The 17921-nt window shown below is 62.4% G+C and overlaps 3 protein-coding genes across 9 annotated transcripts; 1 reads left to right on the top strand and 2 right to left on the bottom strand.

The window, feature by feature from the left end:
- Window positions 1-177: 177 nt before the first annotated feature.
- Window positions 178-6376, bottom strand: LMAN2L (lectin, mannose binding 2 like). Of its 7 annotated transcripts, XM_039702612.1 has the most exons (11): window positions 6217-6376; window positions 6012-6130; window positions 5030-5147; window positions 4387-4469; window positions 3795-3827; window positions 2787-2948; window positions 2176-2290; window positions 1883-2002; window positions 1402-1802; window positions 582-1257; window positions 302-480 (listed from the first exon to the last, which is right to left on the bottom strand). In XM_039702612.1, exons 1-11 carry the CDS (start codon window positions 6344-6346, stop codon window positions 317-319), a joined length of 2121 nt encoding a protein of 706 aa, XP_039558546.1. In that variant the 5' UTR covers window positions 6347-6376; the 3' UTR covers window positions 302-316. The 7 variants fall into 7 exon arrangements, with proteins under 7 accessions (XP_039558544.1, XP_039558543.1, XP_039558545.1 ...); XM_039702610.1 differs by having other exon boundaries at window positions 178-1240; window positions 1385-1802; XM_039702609.1 differs by having other exon boundaries at window positions 178-1257.
- A 686-nt stretch (window positions 6377-7062) lies between these two features.
- On the top strand, window positions 7063-15626 carry CNNM4 (cyclin and CBS domain divalent metal cation transport mediator 4). The gene is made up of 7 exons (XM_039702642.1): window positions 7063-8319; window positions 10462-10605; window positions 10685-10822; window positions 11401-11570; window positions 11776-11875; window positions 12413-12591; window positions 14123-15626. Exons 1-7 carry the CDS (start codon window positions 7509-7511, stop codon window positions 14330-14332), a joined length of 1752 nt encoding a protein of 583 aa, XP_039558576.1. The 5' UTR covers window positions 7063-7508; the 3' UTR covers window positions 14333-15626.
- An 8-nt stretch (window positions 15627-15634) lies between these two features.
- ANKRD39 (ankyrin repeat domain 39) lies at window positions 15635-17523 on the bottom strand. The gene is made up of 3 exons (XM_039702643.1): window positions 16792-17523; window positions 16428-16531; window positions 15635-16119 (listed from the first exon to the last, which is right to left on the bottom strand). Exons 1-3 carry the CDS (start codon window positions 17150-17152, stop codon window positions 15709-15711), a joined length of 876 nt encoding a protein of 291 aa, XP_039558577.1. The 5' UTR covers window positions 17153-17523; the 3' UTR covers window positions 15635-15708.
- Between the last annotated feature and the right edge of the window lie 398 nt (window positions 17524-17921).

The raw sequence follows: 17921 nt of genomic DNA, 5'->3' as shown, positions 1-17921 counted from the left end.
CGGGCACGGCCCCGCTGGGCACGGCCCCGCTGGGCACGGGCTGCAGGCACCGAACGTGCGCTGGGCCCAGCCCCGCCGTGGGCAGCAGCGCCGGGGGCTCTGCCCGCTCAGGTGAGAGCGCACCTGCAGGGCTGGGAGCGCACCTGGAGCACGGGGGCTGCTCTGGAGCCGGGCTGGGACGGCCGGGAGTGCTCACATGGAGAAGGGAAATTCCAGGGAGAGCTGGGAATGTTCAAATGGAGAATGGAGAGCTGGGAATGCTCCCCTGGAGAAGGGAAGCACCCAGGGAGATCCCCAGGCAGAGCTTCCAGCACGTTCAGGCCCCGAAGGGGCTCCAGGAGAGCTGGGGACGGACCCCCAAAAACCCCTCCCCATGGGCCCAGACATGACAGAAAGAGACAAAACTCCAGGAAAACTCTCCTTGGAAACAGCTCCCAGCATGGACAATCCCCCCCAGTCCTCTCCCAGCCCGGGGGGCACCAAACTCCCCTGGGGATCTGTCCTGGCACAGCTCAGAGAGGCACACACCACCGGATCAGCCCAAAAAAGAGACAAAAGTCCTCTCCTAGCCCGGGGGCCACCAAACCCCCCGGGACCACCCCTGCTGGGTGGGCAGTCCCTGGGGAGGTGCAGGGCTGGGACCCGGGCAGCTCCTGGCAGGGAGGGCGATGCCAGCCCAGCCCTGAGTGCCCAGGGCAGCCCCAGGCAGCCCCGGAGGCAGGACACGACATGCAGGGGTGGCCACATGCTGGGCAACGGGGAGGGGACCCCAGAAACGAGGAGGGGACCCCCAAAAACGAGGAGGGGGCTCTTCCAGTTCATCCAGCCGGGAAAAGCAGCAGCAGCATCCAGAGGGGCTCGTCCTGGCCCAGGGGGGCTCGTCCAGGGGGGTTCTGGTGGCCACAGCTGGATGATGGCCACTGGGAAGTCTCTGCACCCCTCAGCTGGGCTGGCACTGTCCCCATGCCAGGGATTTGGGGGTCCTTGATGCCCTGGCATGGGTGGCAATGTGGGTGTGGCCGGTACTAGCCAGGGTGGGCTCGTCCAGGGGGGTTCTGGTGGCCACAGCAGTGAGAGAAGAGCTGGGAAGTCTCTGCAGCCCTCAGCCAGGCTGGCATCGTCCCCGTGCCAGGGATTTGGGGTTCCCTGCCACCCTGGGACATGGCCAGGGATGTGGCCACCACTAGCCCAGGAGGGGGCTCGTCCAGGAGGGTTCTGGTGGCCACAGCAGTGAGAGAAGAGCTGGGAAGTCTCTGCAGCCCTCAGCCAGGCTGGCATCGTCCTCGTGCCAGGGATTTGGGGCTCCCTGCCACCCTGGGACGTGGCCACTACTAGCCCAGGGGCTCATCCAGGAGGGTTCTGGTGGCCACAGCAGTGAGAGAAGCGCTGGGAAGTCTCTGCCAGGGAGCTCCAGCACCCCTCAGCTGGGCTGGCACGGGTGGCAATGGGGATGTGCCCACCACTAGCCCAGGGTGGGGCTCGTCCAGGGGGCTCTGGTGGCCACAGTGGGATGGTGGCAGCTGGGCAGTCTCTGGTGGCCACAGCAGTGACAGAAGCGCTGGGAAGTCTCTGCCAGGGAGCTCCAGCACCCCTCAGCCGGGCTGGCACCGTCCCTTGGGGGTCCCTGGCACCCTGGCACGGGTGGCAGAGGGGCCGTGGCCCCCCGAAGTGCTTGCGGCTCTGCTCCTGCCACTTGTTGTAGAGGATGATGCCGATGACGATGGCGAAGACGAGGGCCACCAGCGAGAAGAAGACGATGAGGAACAGGGCCAGGCCACTCATGGGCTCCAGGGGCGCCTCCACTGCGGGAACGGGGATTTGGGGTTTGGGGGTTTTAGGGTTTGGGGGTTTTGGGACTCTCAGATGGGATTTTGCCACTCACTTCCCGGCAGCCTCAGGTTGTCCACCACGGGCAGGAAAACTTCCCGATCCCGTTTTTCCTCCTCCGGCGTCCGCTCCACCGTCAGCTGGTACAGCTTCAGCGAGATGATGTCGTGGTTGTCTGCAAAAAACCCCAAAAACGTTTTATCCCAGCTCATCCCAAGGCTTTATTCCATGCTAATCCTGGAATCCCACCTGGAGCCCCAAAACCCACTCGGGAACCCCAAATGCACCCGAGAACCCCACCTGACCCCCGTAAATCCCCTTGGGACCCCCAGTGGCCCCAGGCTGTACCTGACAGGTCCCCAGTGACCGAGGACGTCCCAAAGTAGTAGCCCCGGGGCAGGCGCACGCCGGGCACGTCGATGCAGTCCCGCCACTCGTGCTTGCCGTCAATGTCGATCAGCACCTGCGAGGAACAGCCTGAGCCTCTCCCAGCGCCTACAGCTGGCTTAAAAGCTAAAACTGGGCTTAAAATTCAGGTTTGGACTCGGAGCATGTTGAGGATCTGAGGTTAAAATTGGAGGGTTTGAAGGTTTTAGTGTTGGTAGGTACTGGCGCTCAAGAGGACGCTGCGCTGGAGAGGAAGGCGTGGAAAAAAATCCCAAATCCACTCTGAATCCCACCTGGGACCCCCAAATCCACTGGGGAATCCCATCTGGGGACCCTAAATCCACTCAGGAATCCCAAATCCACTTGGCAATCCCATCTGGAGACTCCAAACGTACCGTGAGCCTCCTCTTGATGTAGCGGATGACCAGGCAGGTGTCGTGGTTGAGGTTGCGCACCATGGCGGTGCAGCACTTGGGAACCCCAAACCCACCTGGGAATCCCACCTGGAACCTCCAAACCCACCCAGATCCCACCTGGAGCCCCCAGGTCCCACCTGGAGCCCCCAGACTGACCGTGAGCCTCCTCTTGATGTAGCGGATGACCAGGCAGGTGTCGTGGTTGAGGTTGCGCACCATGGCGGTGCAGCCGCCCAGCTCGGTGGGGCGCCCGTCGCGGTCGTGGTCGTAGGTCAGCGAGCCGTTGTTCACCATGGCCGAGATGTAGGGGAACACGCGCTGCCCGGGGGGGGAAAGCTGGCGTTGGGATCCTGGAGGAGGTCTGGGATCGCGGGGAGACGCCGGGAAGGGGAGGTGGGCTGGGGCTGAAGTTGTTCGATGGAAGAGCAGAGTGATCCCAAAGCTCTCCAGCTGCGACCCCAACGGCCTTCAGGCAATGAGGGAACGATCCCAAAGTCCTCCAACCAACACTGGAATGATCCCAAAGTCCTTCACCCCACAGAGATCTGCTCAACACAACACGGGAATGATCCCAAACTCCTTCACCCCACAAAAACCTGCCCAATGCAACACCAGAGTGATCCCAAAGTCCTCCAACCATGATCCCAAAGTCCTTCAAGCAATGAGGGAACGATCCCAAAGTCCTCCACCCCACGGGAGTCAGCTTGGTGGAAGAGCAAAGTGATCCCCAGGTTCTCCAACCACGATCCCGAAGTCCTACAACCAACACTGGAATGATCCCAAGGTCCTTCAAGCAACATGGGAAAGATCCCAAATTTCTCCAACCAACGGGGGAATGATCCTGAAGTCCTTCACCCCACAGAGATTTGCTCAACACAACACTGAATGATCCCAAAGTCTTTCAACCACACTGGAACGACCCCAAAGTCCTTCATCCCAAATGATCTGCTCAGAAACCACCAGGATGGCCCCAAACTCCATTCCTGGTGATCCCAAACCCCCAAAATCTCCTCAGAAACCACCGGGATGACCCCAGACTCCGTCCCCCAGCATCATCTCCCGCCGGGGCGGCACCGAGCCCCCGTTCCACGCAGCCTCTCCCGGCTCCCCGGGGTTCCTGGATGTGGGAACGGGGAATCCCAGTGGGACAGCAGGAGGCAGTACCTGGTTTCCAGGGCTGTACCTCCTCTTCTGGGCCTGCCCTCCAGGATTAGCACAAAGCAAGAGAGAGCAACACGGTCACCGAGCCCAGCAGGACCCAAAATCCCGGGAAATCCCCCCGGAACAGAGTCCAGCAGGGCCCAAAATCCTGCAAGTTTTGCTTTTTCTCCTTTTTGGAGCTCTTTTTGGTCTTTGGAGCTCTTTTTGACCTTTTGGATCTCTTTTTGGGGTTTTTTGAAGCTCTTTTAGGCCTTTTTGGAGACTTCATTACTTTTTGGAGCTCTTTTTGATTTTTTTGGAGCTCTTTTTGATCTTTTAGATCCTCCATGTCTTTTTGGAGCTATTTTTGACCTTTTGGAAGATCTTTATGACCTTTTGAAGCTCTTTGTGACCTTTTTGGAGCTCTTTTTGTCCTTCTGGAGCTCTTTGTGACCTTTTTGGAGATCTTTTTCATTTTTTGGAGCTCAGCTGGAAAATTCTCTCCCAATTTCCCTGACCAAAAAAAATGTGGAAGAGGCATGGGAAGAGGAGGAGAAGGAGGAGGAGGAAGGAGCTCTGAGCATGAAGAGCTGCGTGTGACACTGGTGGCTCTCACCTCCTGCTGCTTCTCCTCGTTGGGATACGTGTCCACGAACACCCCCAGCCCCAGGAAGTTGTCCTTGCTCCCAAAAACAGGTCCTGGAAGGGGAGAAGAAAAGTTGGGATGAGGTTGGGAAGCTCAGGGAGGAAGTCTGTCACTTGTTTGGCAAAGTCCTCAAGGACCATCCAGTCCCATCCATGTGGATGACTTCCATGAGTCCAGGATGCTCCAAACCCTATCAAGGTGTCCCAGGTGTCCCCTAAACCCTGTCCAAGGTGTCCCCAAAGCCCTGTCCAAGGTGTCCCCCAAGCTCCAAGCCCTGTCCAAAGTGCCCAAGGTGTCCCCCAAAGTCCAGGTGTCCCCAAACCCTATCCAAGGTGTCCAAGATGTCCCCTGAGCCCTGTCCAAGGTGTCCCAGGTGTCCCCAGCCCTGTCCCCGCTGTCCCCAGCCCTGTCCCAGCTGTCCCCAGCCCTGTCCCAGCCCTGTCCCATCCCTGTCCCCAGCCCTGTCCCAGCAGTCCCCAGCCCTGTCCCCGCTGTCCCCAGCCCTGTCCCAGCCCTGTCCCTGCTGTCCCCAGCCCCGTCCCAGCTGTCCCCAGCCCTGTCCCTGTGTCCCCAGCCCTGTCCCAGCCCCGTCCCGGGCAGGCACGCCGTTTACCCGGCTGCATCCTGTCCTTGGTGTACCAGATGGCGAAGCCGTCCCCGTTGAGGTTCTTCTTGCCCTGCCCGTGGATCTTGAAGTGCACCTGCATCTCCCAGTCCCGCAGGTAGCAGGGCTGGCAGGGAGGAGGGAAGGGGGAATTCGGGAATTCCTCGTTCCTTAATTCCACACCCACCATGCCCTGGGCTCCCTGCACCGGATCCTGGATCATTAACCCCAAAAACATCGTTCATCCCCAAAAAAATATCGTTAATCCAAGGAATCGGTTGTCATCCAAGGGTTGAACACTGAGGGAGTGACTCCAACAAAATCAGGGAAAGAAGCAGGAAAACCTCAGCAGCAGCTGCTAATTGCAATTATTAATTATCTGCCAATTAATTCTGTGTTCTGAGGGAGTCACGGTGGCTTTTTGGGAGCTGGAATTCCAAGGAAAAATCCAATTCCCACTTGGGGAATCCCATTCCCACTTTGGGAATCCCTCTCCTAACCCTAACCCTGCCCCACTCCCAATCCCCCTTCCCCTCCTCACCCGGCCCCGCTCCCAGTCTTGATCCCGATCTTGATCCCAACTCTCTCCTGACCCGATTCCAACCCCAATCCCAATCCTGACTCTCTATCCCATCCCACTGATCCCATCCCATGGAGCCCATCCCATCCCAAGGATCCCATAGGTCCGATTCCATGGATCCCATCCTATTGATCCCATCGATCCCATTGATCCCATCCCATGGATGCCATCCCAGTGATCCCAGTGATCCCATTCCATGGATCCCATACCATCGATCCCATTGATCCCATCCCGGAGTCCCCTCAATCCCGATCCCTGCCTGTCCCAGTCCCGGTCCCGTCCCGTTTCATTCCGGTGCCCCGTCCCTCTCCCCTCCCGTCCCTCTCCCGTCCCTCTCCCGGCCCATCCCGATCCCCTCCGGTCCCTCTCCCGGTCGCTCCGCTCCCGGCCCATCCCGGTGCCCGCGCTCACCACCCGGTTCCACACGGCTCCCTGCTTGCTCTGCACGTCGGGCGTGAGGCGGATGAACTGGGTCATGACCATGGCGTTGCCCAGCAGGTCCCAGAGCCCCGAGCTGGCCGAGCCCACACCTGCGGCCCACACGCACCGTCGGCACCGGGCACCGGCCGCGGGCAGCGGGCACCGGCACCGGGCGCCGCCCGCCCTCCCCGCTCACCCTGGTACGGTTTGGACAGCGAGTGCTCGCGTTTGAGGTGCTCCTCGGTCTGCTCGGCCGCCGTCCCGCCGAGCCGCAGCAGCACGGCCAGCAGGGCCAGCCCGGCCCGCCACCGGCCCGCCGCCGCCATCTTCCCCCGCCGCGCCGCCGCCCGCCCCGCGCGCCCATTGGCTGGCTCGCCGCGATGTTCCCGCCCACGAGGTGGAGCACCAACGGTGATTGGTTAAACCAGCTGCCTGTCGATCGGAGGTGCGAGGGGGTGATGGGTAATGTAGTTCCTGCCCTGATGATGGCAGCCGCCACTGGGCCGGGTGACCTCCCTTCCCCCGGGTCCCGGTGCCGCCCCGGGCAGTGACGTCACGCGGGGCGTGTCCCCGTGCCCACAGCGGTGTGACTCCGCCAGGTGACGTCACCGCCCGCTTGCCCCCAGGACCGCTTCCCCTGCTGCGGGGTGTGACGTCACATCAAGGGTGTCACCGAGGGGGTGCGGCCAGAGGAGTGGCCGGGGGCGTGGTCCTGTGCATGACGTCACACAGGGGGGTGGATCCCTGTAAGAGTTTCCTACACCACGTGGGGAGAAGAACGTGTGTATGCGTGACGTAACCTTTGAAGGCGTGGCCTTTTCCTTCTGGGGCGTGGCCACAGTGTCCCTCCCTCAGCTGAGCCGCCTTCCATGTATGACGTCACCCTGGGCGTGACCTCATTGAACCCTCCAGGGCGCGCCCGGAGTGACGTCACCCCTTGGGGGGGCGTGGCCGCCGTTCGCCGAGGGGGCGTGCCCCCGCGCGTGACGTCACCGCGCGGCCGCGTCCGCCCGTGCGTGACGCTCCCGCCAGTGCCCAACATGGCGGCGGGCGGCGGCGGCGGCCCCGGCGGGGGCGGCCGAGCGCGGGCCCATCCGCCTGACGGAGGGCAGCGAGGCCCTGCTGCGCCTCTACGGGCTGGGGCTGGGCCCCGGCGCCGCCGAGCGCGTGGCCTTCGCCGAGCTGCGGCCGGGCGGCAACGCCTCGAGCGGCAACGGCACGTGCCAGGAGCGCTCGCAGGACCTGCTGGTGCGGCCCGGGCCCGCCGAGCCCCGCGACACCTCGGCGCTGCTCCGCGTGCGGGTGCAGCCGCTGCGCAAGGACGAGCGCGCCAAGACCTACGTGCTGTGCTCGCAGCGGCGGCCCGGGCAGCCCTGGCTGCCGCACCAGGGCCCCGACGGGCACGTGCTGGTGCTGGAGGAGAAGAAGTCGCTGCTGCCGCTGTGGCTGCAGGTGATCCTGATCGCGGGCCTGCTGGTGCTCTCGGGGATGTTCAGCGGGCTCAACCTGGGCTTGATGGCGCTGGACCCCATGGAGCTGCGCATCGTGCAGAACTGCGGCACCGACAAGGAGAAGCGCTACGCGCGCAGGATCGAGCCCATCCGCAGGAAGGGCAACTACCTGCTCTGCTCGCTGCTGCTGGGCAACGTGCTGGTCAACACCACGCTGACCATCCTGCTGGACGACCTCATCGGCTCCGGCATCGGCGCCGTGGTGGCCTCCACCATCGGCATCGTCATCTTCGGCGAGATCGTGCCGCAGGCGCTGTGCTCGCGGCATGGGCTGGCCGTGGGCGCCAACACCATCGTGGTCACCAAGTTCTTCATGCTGGTCACCTTCCCGCTGTCCTACCCCATCAGCAAGCTGCTGGACTGCGTGCTGGGCCAGGAGATCGGCACCGTGTACAACCGCGAGAAGCTGGTGGAGATGCTGAAGGTGACGGAGCCCTACAACGACCTGGTGAGGGAGGAGCTCAACATGATCCAGGGAGCGCTGGAGCTGCGCACCAAGACGGTGGAGGACGTGATGACCCCGCTGCAGAACTGCTTCATGATCAACAGCGACGCCATCCTGGACTTCAACACCATGTCGGAGATCATGGAGAGCGGCTACACGCGCATCCCGGTCTACGAGGACGAGCGCTCCAACATCATGGACATCCTCTACGTCAAGGACCTGGCCTTCGTGGACCCCGACGACTGCACGCCCCTCAAGACCATCACCAAGTTCTACAACCACCCCGTGCACGTGGTGTTCCACGACACCAAGCTGGACGCCATGCTGGAGGAGTTCAAGAAGGGTGAGGAGGGGCTCGGGGAGGGGCTGGGAGGGAAATCCCGGGGGGGTTTTGGTCCCCAGGGCTGGAGCTGGCCGTGCCAGCGTGGCCACAATCCCGAGGGAACGAGTGACAGCTTGGTGACCCTCTGCCTGTCACCAAATTCAAGGTCCCCTCCAACCCCAGCCATTCCACGTGCTGGTTCCCCAAAGCAGTGAGTGCTGTGCTGCTGGGGTTGTGCTGCTGCTGCAGAGGCTCCCTGCCCCGATCCTGATTAAGGGATTTAATCTCCCTCCCTCCTCCCTCCCTCCTTCCTTCCGGGCACAAATCCCAGCCCTGCTGTTTCCCACCGCGGCTCAGGGCCGGGAATTGGCGGGGTTGGGGTTTTGGAGGTGAGCCCCATAAATTCCTGCTGGGTTCAGGGCCTCCTCAGGAGCTGGAGCAGAGGCAGGAGAGGGAATAATTAAGTGGTTGTGCTAATTGTGGGGTTTGGGCTGTGCCCCGGGGCCGTGGGGATGTCACAGGCGCTGCCCTTGGGGTGACAATTCCTGCCCATCTCCAGGACTTGGGTGGGGAGTTTCCCTCTGGAGCTGGGAATGTTCCCCTGGAGAAGGATCCAGGGAGAGCTGGGAATGCTCCTCTGGAGAAGGGAAGGATCCAAGGAGAGCTCAGAACCCTCCAGGAGAGCTGGAGAGGGACTGGGGACACGGGATGGGGGGACAGGACACAGTCCCAATGAGGATTTTAATGGGATTTTCTGAAGGAATTCCTGGCTGGGATGGAATTCCCAGAGGAGCTGGGACCCCTGGGAGCATCCAGGGCCAGGTTGGAGCCACACTGGAAGTGTGGGAGCCATGGTGGGACCAGCTTTGGGGTTCCCTCCAACCCAAACCATTCCATGGCTCCGTGTGGAGATCTGGGTGGGATTTTGGGAAGGAATATTGGGTGAGGGGCTGGAATTCCCAGAGAAGCTGTGGCTGGAAGTGTCCCCGAGGCCAGGCTGGAGCCACCTGGGACAGTGGGAGGTGTAGGGTCCTCCCAACCACTCCAGGATTCCATGGGGAGCTCTGCTGTCCCCCAGGGTGGCTCTGGGGACACTGATGGGGTTGGGAACCTCCAGAATGTCCCATTCCTGGTGGCATCTCCAACCCAGGGATCCCTGGCAGTGTCCCCGAGGCCAGGCTGGAGCCACCAGGCACAGAGGGATGGGATGAGCCCTCAGGTCCCTCCAGCCCCTCCAGAATTCCATGAACACCCACGGGCACCTCCCTGTCCCTCTGGCTTTGTTCCCCCACCCCGTTCTGGGTTCCTGGGGTGCCCCCCCTCGGTGACCCCAGCCTGGCCTCCCTGTGCCCTTTGGCCGTGTTTGCTGTGCCCAGCCACTCCCCGTCCTGACTCACCTGTCCCACCTGCCCTGTCCCCAGCTGTCCCCACCCCACCCTGGTGGCCCCATGACAATTCTGAAATCATTTCTTCAGCCCTCCAGGCACCAGCTCTCCCCAGAGCTGTGGGAGAGGGAAAGGGGATCTGGGCTCCCCTGAAATCCCAGATTTTCCTAATCAGCTAAAATTTCCCTAAAATCAGCTTTTCCTGAGGGACCAGGAGCTGCTGGAGCTGGAATTAAAGGGTGGAGAAGGTCAGGGAGGGGAGGGGGACAAGGGGGGACACTCAGGTGAGGAGGGAGAGGGGATTTACTTTGGGATCAGGACAGCTTTGGGGTGGAGATGGAGCAGGACAAGGCGGGGACACTCAGGTGGGGGAAAGGGAATTCCCGGTGGTGGCAGTGACACCCCTGGAGTGCCAGGCCCATGCCACACCCCAAGGTGCCCTCAGCCTCACGGGCACCCTTCCTCTTCCCCAGCTTTAATGGGGTTAATTAGTGTCATTACCTTGGGAGGCTTAATTAGCGTCATTACCCTGGGAGGGAGCCCAGCCCCAGGGCTCGTTCAGGTTTTAATGAGTTTATTGCTCCAGGGAGGGACGGGATGGGCTGGGACATCCTGGGGACACCGAAGGGTGGGGACATCCCATGGCTGGGACATCCTGGGGACATCCCATGGCTGGGACACCCTGGGGACACCCTGGGGACACCCTGGGGACATCCCATGGCTGGGACACCCTGGGGCATGGTGGGGCTGTCCCATGCCAAGACCCCCCTGCCCACAGGGAAGTCCCACCTGGCCATCGTGCAGAAGGTGAACAACGAGGGTGAGGGTGACCCCTTCTACGAGGTGCTGGGGCTGGTGACGCTCGAGGACGTCATCGAGGAGATCATCAAGTCGGAGATCCTGGACGAGTCCGACACCTACAGTAGGTTTTGGGGCTCCCCAGAATCCCATTTCTGGGGCTCCTGGTGGTCCCCCGGAGGTGACCCCGCTGTTCCCCGCAGTTGACAACCGCAGCAGGAAGAGGGTGTGCAACCAGAAGAACCGACGGGACTTCTCGGCCTTCAAGGACCCCGACAACGAGCTGAAGGTCAAGGTGTCACCTCAGCTCCTGCTGGCCGCCCACCGCTTCCTGTCCACCGGTCAGTCTGGATGTCCTGGGGCTGGGACGTCCTGGGGGCATCCCAGGGCTGGGACATCCCAGGGCTTGGAACATTCTGGGGACATCCCAGGGCTGGGACATCCTGGGGCTGGAACATCCTGGGGACATCCCAGGGCTTGGAACATCCTGGGGACATCCCAGGGCTGGGACATCCTGGGGACTGGACGATCTTGGAGCTGGAGGAGCTCACAAAGTCCTTGTGTCCCCTCTGGTCACTCCAAGCAGAAGTTTTGGCTCTTGTCCCACTTTTTGTTGTGTCCATCCCACCCAAAATGGGAGTGGACAAGGTTGGGGATGGGTGTCCCGGTCCCTTGGGTTTTGATGGCTTCTTTGGGACCTCTGGGATGGACATCCTGGCCCTTTAGAGTCCTCTAGGATGGACATTCCAACACCAAGGGTCTCCTAGACCTTCCCAGGATGGGATTCCAGCCCTGTGGGTCTCCTAGACCATCCCAGGATGGGAATCCTGGTCCCAGGAATCTCCTAGATCATCCCAGATGGACATCCACTTCCACCTGGCGGGATTAAAAGCATCTCTGACCTTCTGCCCCTCTCCAGAGGTGACCCTCTTCACCCCCAACTTCATCTCGGAGAAGATCCTGCTGCGGCTCCTCAAATACTCGGACGTCATCCAGGAGCTGAAGTTCGATGAGGAGAACAAGAAGTCGCCGCGGCACTTCCTGTACTGCAAGAACAAACCGGCCGACTACTTCATCCTCATCCTGCAGGTGAGGGCAGCTCCCGGGGGACCTCATCCATTGGGGTTTGGGGCATTCCTCAGCCCTTGGAATTTGGACAATTGCCATGGGATTTGGACAACTCCCATAAGATCTCATCCCTTAGGGTTTGGACAATTCCTGTGGGATTTGGACAACTCCCATGGGATCTCATCCCACGTGAATTGACGTTGGATTGACGTTGTTCTTCCTGCAGGGCAAGGTGGAGGTGGAGGCTGGCAAGGAGTGCATGAAGTTCGAGGCAGGAGCCTTTTCCTACTACGGGGTGATGGCCCTGAGTCCTCCTCCTGGATCTGGTGAGCATCTCCAGAACCTTCCAGGGGTCCCTGGTCAGAGCTGCCACCGGGAGACTCCCGAGGTTCCAAACCCCACTGATGTCCTGGGCTCAGCAGAGCTCCCCTGGAATCCTGGAGTGGTTGGGAGGGACCTTAGGGCCCCACGGGCAGGGACATCTCCCAGTGTCCATGGTGGCTCCAGCCTGGCCCTGGGGACACTTCCAGTGACCCTTGGGTCGGAGCTGCCCTGGGAACAGGAGATTCCAGAGGTCCCAGACCCTGCTGGTGCCCTGGACGAGCAGCTCCGTGGCTGATTTGGGGTTATTGGGATTCTTGTTAAAGCTCCCTTTTTAGGAAGAGTTTAACTTCTGGAATCCCACCCTAGAACCAAACCTAAACCTAAACCTAAACCTCCAGAGGCAATTCCAGCACCCCAAAGAACTCTGCCTTCAGAACGGGGTGAAAACCCCAAACTGAGGGGACGAGTGGGTAGAAAAGCCAGGCTGGGGAATGTCGGGAAGGAGCAGAAGGCAATCCCAACCCTTCCCAACCCCACAGAGATCCGCTCCCCGTCCCACATGAGCGGCCTGAACCGCTCGGCCTCGCTGAGCTACCACGAGCGCTCGGACTCGGGCTCGTCGCCGGTCAGCGGCAGCAACAACCAGCTCAACGCCGGCGGCGCGCAGTACGTGGCCGACTTCAGCGTGCGCGCCCTCACCGACCTGCAGTTCGTCAAGGTGAGCGCTCCGGCCGGACTGGGCTGGGAGAGCCCTTTGGGATGGGATTCCCGACCCAGCAGGGCTGGGAGAGCCCTTTGGGATGGGATTCCCGACCCATCAGGGATGGGAGAGCCCTTTGGGATGGGATTCTTGACCCAGCAGGGATGGGAGAGCCTGGGATTCCTGACCCACCACTCCATTCCTGACCCATCAGGGCTGGGAGAGCCCTTTGGGATGGGATTCCCGACCCAGCAGGGCTGGGAGAGCCCTTTGGGATGGGATTCCCGACCCAGCAGGGCTGGGAGAGCCCTTTGGGATGGGATTCCTGACCCACCACTCCATTCCTGACCCATCAGGGCTGGGAGAGCCCTTTGGGATGGGATTCTTGACCCAGCAGGGCTGGGAGAGCCCTTTGGGATGGGATTCCTGACCCACCACTCCATTCCTGACCCATCAGGGCTGGGAGAGCCCTTTGGGATGGGATTCCCGACCCAGCAGGGCTGGGAGAGCCCTTTGGGATGGGATTCCCGACCCAGCAGGGCTGGGAGAGCCCTTTGGGATGGGATTCCCGACCCATCAGGGATGGGAGAGCCCTTTGGGATGGGATTCTTGACCCAGCAGGGCTGGGAGAGCCCTTTGGGATGGGATTCCCAACCCGTTGGGTCTTCTCGGATGGTTTGGGATGAACGAGCGGCTCTGGCGAGGCTCGTTTTGGGGCAGGGTGGGAATCTGGGGTGGGAATTCCATCCCTTTGGGGGCTTCTACCCATCCTGGGTGGAAATTCCATCATTTTGGGGTCCTTTAGCCATTATAGGATGGGAATTCCATCCCTTTGGGCTCTCCTACCCCTTTTTTGGGATGGGAATTCTATCAATGCTTCATCTGGCGAGGCTCGTTTTGGGGTCGTCTGGGGTGGGAATTCCATCCCTTTGGGGGCTTCTACCCCTTTTTTGGGATGGGAATTCCATCAATGCCCCATTCTGGGATGGGAATTCCAGCCATGCCCTATTTTGGGATGGGAATGCCCCCTTTGCCCCCTCCCACCCCATTTTGGGATGGGAATTCCATCAATGCCCCATTCTGGGATGGGAATTCCAGCCATGTCCCATTTTGGGATGGGATTGCCCCGTTTGCCCTCTCCCACCCCATTCTGAACGAGCGGCTCTGGCGAGGCTCGTTTTGGGGTCGTCTGGGGTGGGAATTCCATCCCTTTGGGGGCTTCTACCCATCCTGGGTGGAAATTCCATCATTTTGGGGTCCTTTAGCCATTATAGGATGGGAATTCCATCCCTTTGGGCTCTCCTACCCCTTTTTTGGGATGGGAATTCTATCAATGCTTCATTTGGGATGGGAATTCCATCAATGCCCCATTCTGGGATGGGAATTCCAGCCATGTCCCATTTTGGGATGGGATTGCCCCGTTTGCCCTCTCCCACCCCATTCTGGGATGGGAATTCCATCAATGCCCCATTTTGGGGTGGGATTGCCCCCTTGGCCCCGTTCTGGGATGGGATTGCCCCCGGCCCTGCCACGCCCTGTCCCGGCGCAGATCACGCGGCAGGAGTACCAGAACGGGCTGCTGGCGTCGCGCATGGACAGCTGTCCCCAGTCCCCCGACAGCGCCGCCCCCAAAGCCGACGCGGCCATCCCGGAGAAGCCGGAGCCGCCGGCGCCGGCCGACGAGACCACGAGCCTGCTGAACGAGAGGAACTGCCTGAGCCGCCGCAGCAACCACAGCGGCCTGGAGAACTCCATCTGACCCCGGCCGCGCCGGCGCGCTGCCGCGTGCCCGGCGTGCCGCGCACGGACCTCGGCCCGGAGGACGAGCCGCTGCCGGAGCAGGAGGAGGCTGGTGGGATGGAGGGGCTGGGATTGGCCGCTGCCGGTCCGGCTCCGTCGCTCTGGGATGGACGGAGCGGCGCCGGCGCTGCCGGCACGGCGCCCACGGCTCAGGGAGCTTCGGTCTCGGTTTGCCCTGGGGACCCTGGGGTGGACATCCCGACCTGCCAGGGGATCGGGGATGGACGTCGGGGATGGACATCCCAACCCTTCCAGGACCCTTGGGATGGACAGCCCAACATTGCCAGGAGATCTGGGATGGGCATCCCAACCCTGCCAGGGTCCATCTAAACCTTTCAGGAAGCCCAGGATGGACATCCCAACCCTTCCAGGAACCCCAGTCCTTCCAGGACCCTTGGGATGGACATCCCAGCCGTGCTAGGAGATCTGGGATTGACATCCCATCCCCTCCAGGGTCCATCCCAACGTTTCAGGAACCCCGGGATGGACATCCCCGCCATGCCAGGGTCCAGCCCAATCCTTCTGGGAGCCCCAGCCCTTCCAGGAGTCCCAGGATGGACATCCCAACCCTGCCAGGACCCTCAGGATGGACACCCCAGACCTTCGGGATCCTTGGGATGGCAATTCCATCCCTTTGGGGTCTCCTCCACCCTCTTGGGATGTCCTGGGATGGGAATCCTGACCCCTTTCTGGTGGTTTTGGGGTCTCCTGGATAAATCCCAGCCCCTTCCCCGCTGGCCCGGGGATTTTCAGGTCTGGATTTTGGGGTCTGACTTGGAGATCTGGATTTTGGGATCAGGACTTTGTGGGGTCTGACTTTGGGGTCTGTTTTTTGGGGTGACACAGCGCTAGTGACCAAAGTTGTACAGGCAGGAGGGGGCTGAGGGTCCCCCCAAAACCCCCCTGGGGTTTTTTGGGGTCAGAGCCTGACCCCAAAAAAACAAAAATAAGCACAAAAGTTCCCCCTGGGTGAACTCCTGTAAGTTATTGGGAGAAGGTTGAATTATTTTTGTTAATCACATCTCGACGATCAGTTCCTAGCTCCTTCCGTGAGGAGATTTTAGAAATAATAATAATTAATTAATAATAATAATTAATAATTAATAATTAATAATAAGCCAGAAAAGAAGAAAAAAAAAGAAAAAAAAACTTTTTTATTAAATCTTCCTCTATGCAAACCCCTCCTTTCCCCCCCCGGGGAATTCCTATTTATTGTTCAGGTTTGATTTGTACTTTTGGGGAGCTCGGGCCGCGNGGGGCCCCCCGTGCCCCCTCTAAATTTGGGCACTGCGGTCCCCCCGCGCCCCCCACCCACTCTGGGCAGGGGTGCCGCCTCTAATGTGGGCAGAGGACCCCTCTGTGCCCCCTCAAATTCGGGCAGGGGACGCCCTGTGCCCCATCCAGTTTGGGAACTGGGTTCCCCCCGTGCCCCCACCTGGCACTGGACCCTCCCGTGCCCCCCCTTTGCCACCCCCGTGCCCCCCGTGCCCCCGGGCCCCCCCTTTGCCCCCCCCGTGCCCCCCGGTGCCCGCCGGTGCCCACCTTGTGCAGGCCGGTCCTGCCGTCGCTGTCGGCGGCGGCGGGGTCGGCGCCGTGCGCCAGCAGCAGCTCGGTGACGGCGCGGTGCCCGCAGTAGCAGGCGCGGTGCAGCGGCGTGGCCCCGCCGGGCGTGCGGGCATCGCAGGGCGCGCCGCGCTCCAGCAGCAGCCGGCACACGGCCAGGTGCCCGTTCCGGCTGGCGTAGTGCTGCGGGCACGGCGCGGCCTCAGCGCCGGGAGAACCGGGACCGCCGGGCGGGACCCACCCCGAACGCCCCCGGGACCCCCGCGCCAGGGAGCCCCGGTGCCACGGCCGTGCCCCCGGATAGCACCGACCCCAAAGACCCCCGTGCCCCCGGCGCCAGGCCGTGTGCCCGGTCAGGTCAGGACCCCGGTGCCCCCGGTGTCCCAGTGCCGTGTCCCCCCGGTGCCCCCGGTGTCCCAGGGCCGTGTCCCCCCGGTGCCCCCGGTGTACCAGTGCCGTGCCCCCCCGGTGTCCCGGTGCCCCCGGTGTACCAGTGCCGTGTACCCCGCCAGGTCGGGCTCCGCGGGGTCCCCTCGCCGCTCCAGCAGCTGCAGCACCCGCGCCTCGTCCCCGTCCCGCGCCGCCGCCCAGATCCCTGCGGGGAGCGGCGCCGCCTCAGCCACGGGCCCGGGCCGGGACCGGCACCGGTACCGGCACCGGGACCAAGCCCTGAGCCCCCCGTACCGGTAGCCCAGCCCTGCCCGTGCCCCCTCCGCTACCCCACCCGTGCCCAGAGTGCCCGGTGCCCCCCGGTACCGGATACCCCACACGGAAACCCCCCCGGTACCGGGCACCCCTCACGGAGCGCCGCCGGTAGCGGTGACCCGGCCCCCCCGGCCCCGGAGCCCCCCGGACCCCGCTCGAAGTCCATCTCGGACAGGCTCTGGTGCACGCTGGGCACGGCCACGCGGCCCTGGCAGCACGGAGAGGGCACGGCCGCCCGGCCCGGGCAGCACGGAGCGGGCGGCGAGCGGCGGCCGCCGGCCATGGCAGCGGCGGCGCTGAGGGAGGCGGCGGAGAGAGCCGAGGGCAGGCGGAAAGGGCCGAAGAAAGGCGGAAAGGGCCGAAGAAAGGCGGAGAGAGCCGAGAAGACACTGAGAGGGCCCAGGGGAGGCGGAAAGAGCCGAAAGAGGATGAAAGGGCCGGAAAATGCCGAAGGAAGCCGGGAAGAACCGAATGCAGCCGAAGGGCCCCCTGCCAAACCGTTGCGGCGCATGCGCACTGTCCACAGCCGGTAGCGCCGCCAGGGGGCGCCAGCGGCCGCCCAAAGCCCCTTTGGGGACCCGGGGTTCGCCCCCCCCCAAATTTTGGGGTCCCCGAGCCCCCCACCCCCACCAGCAACGGCAGCCACAGCGCTCCCACTCTCCACTGGGGGGTCCCAAGGCCCTTCCCCCGGCGGGGTTCCCAGGGGTCACCCCCACACCTTTATGGGCGCTCGCTGCTCAGGAATGGGGGTCCCCCAGCAGCAGTGGGGGCCCGGAGACCCCTCCCCTGTTTTGGGGTGTCCTTGGGTTCCCCTTCCCCATTTTGGGGTGTGCCTGGGCTCCCCGTCCCCCCACGCCGTGCCCAGCCCGCCCACAGCCTCATTTCCCAGCCCCCTCCCCATTCGCAGCCCCATTTCCCAGCCCCATTCCCAGCCCCCTCCCCATTCGCAGCCCCTCCCCCGTTTCCTGCGCGGTCCCAGCGGAGCCTCCCCGGGGAGGGCAGGGGGAGCCCGGCCCGGCCCCCCCGCCTGGGAACGGCTCCGCTTTTTGTCCTTTTTTAGCCCCGCTGGAGCTTTTTCCATGAGCTCAGCACCGCGGGAGGGGGAGCCCGAAACGTCCCGCAAAACCTCCCCAAAACCTCCCCAAAACTCTCCCAAAACTCCCCCAAATCTCTCACAAAAACTCCCCAAAACCTCAACCAAAACTCCCAAACTTCCCCCAAAACCTCAACCAAAGCTTTCCCAAAAACCTTCCCCAAAGTCCGCAAAAATTCCCCCAAAC

This window comes from Passer montanus, unplaced genomic scaffold (genome assembly GCF_014805655.1).
Source record: "Passer montanus isolate IOZ18808 unplaced genomic scaffold, ASM1480565v1 scaffold158, whole genome shotgun sequence".
In the NCBI taxonomy this organism is placed as follows: domain Eukaryota; kingdom Metazoa; phylum Chordata; class Aves; order Passeriformes; family Passeridae; genus Passer; species Passer montanus.
This window is presented reverse-complemented; position numbering and strand designations above follow the sequence as displayed.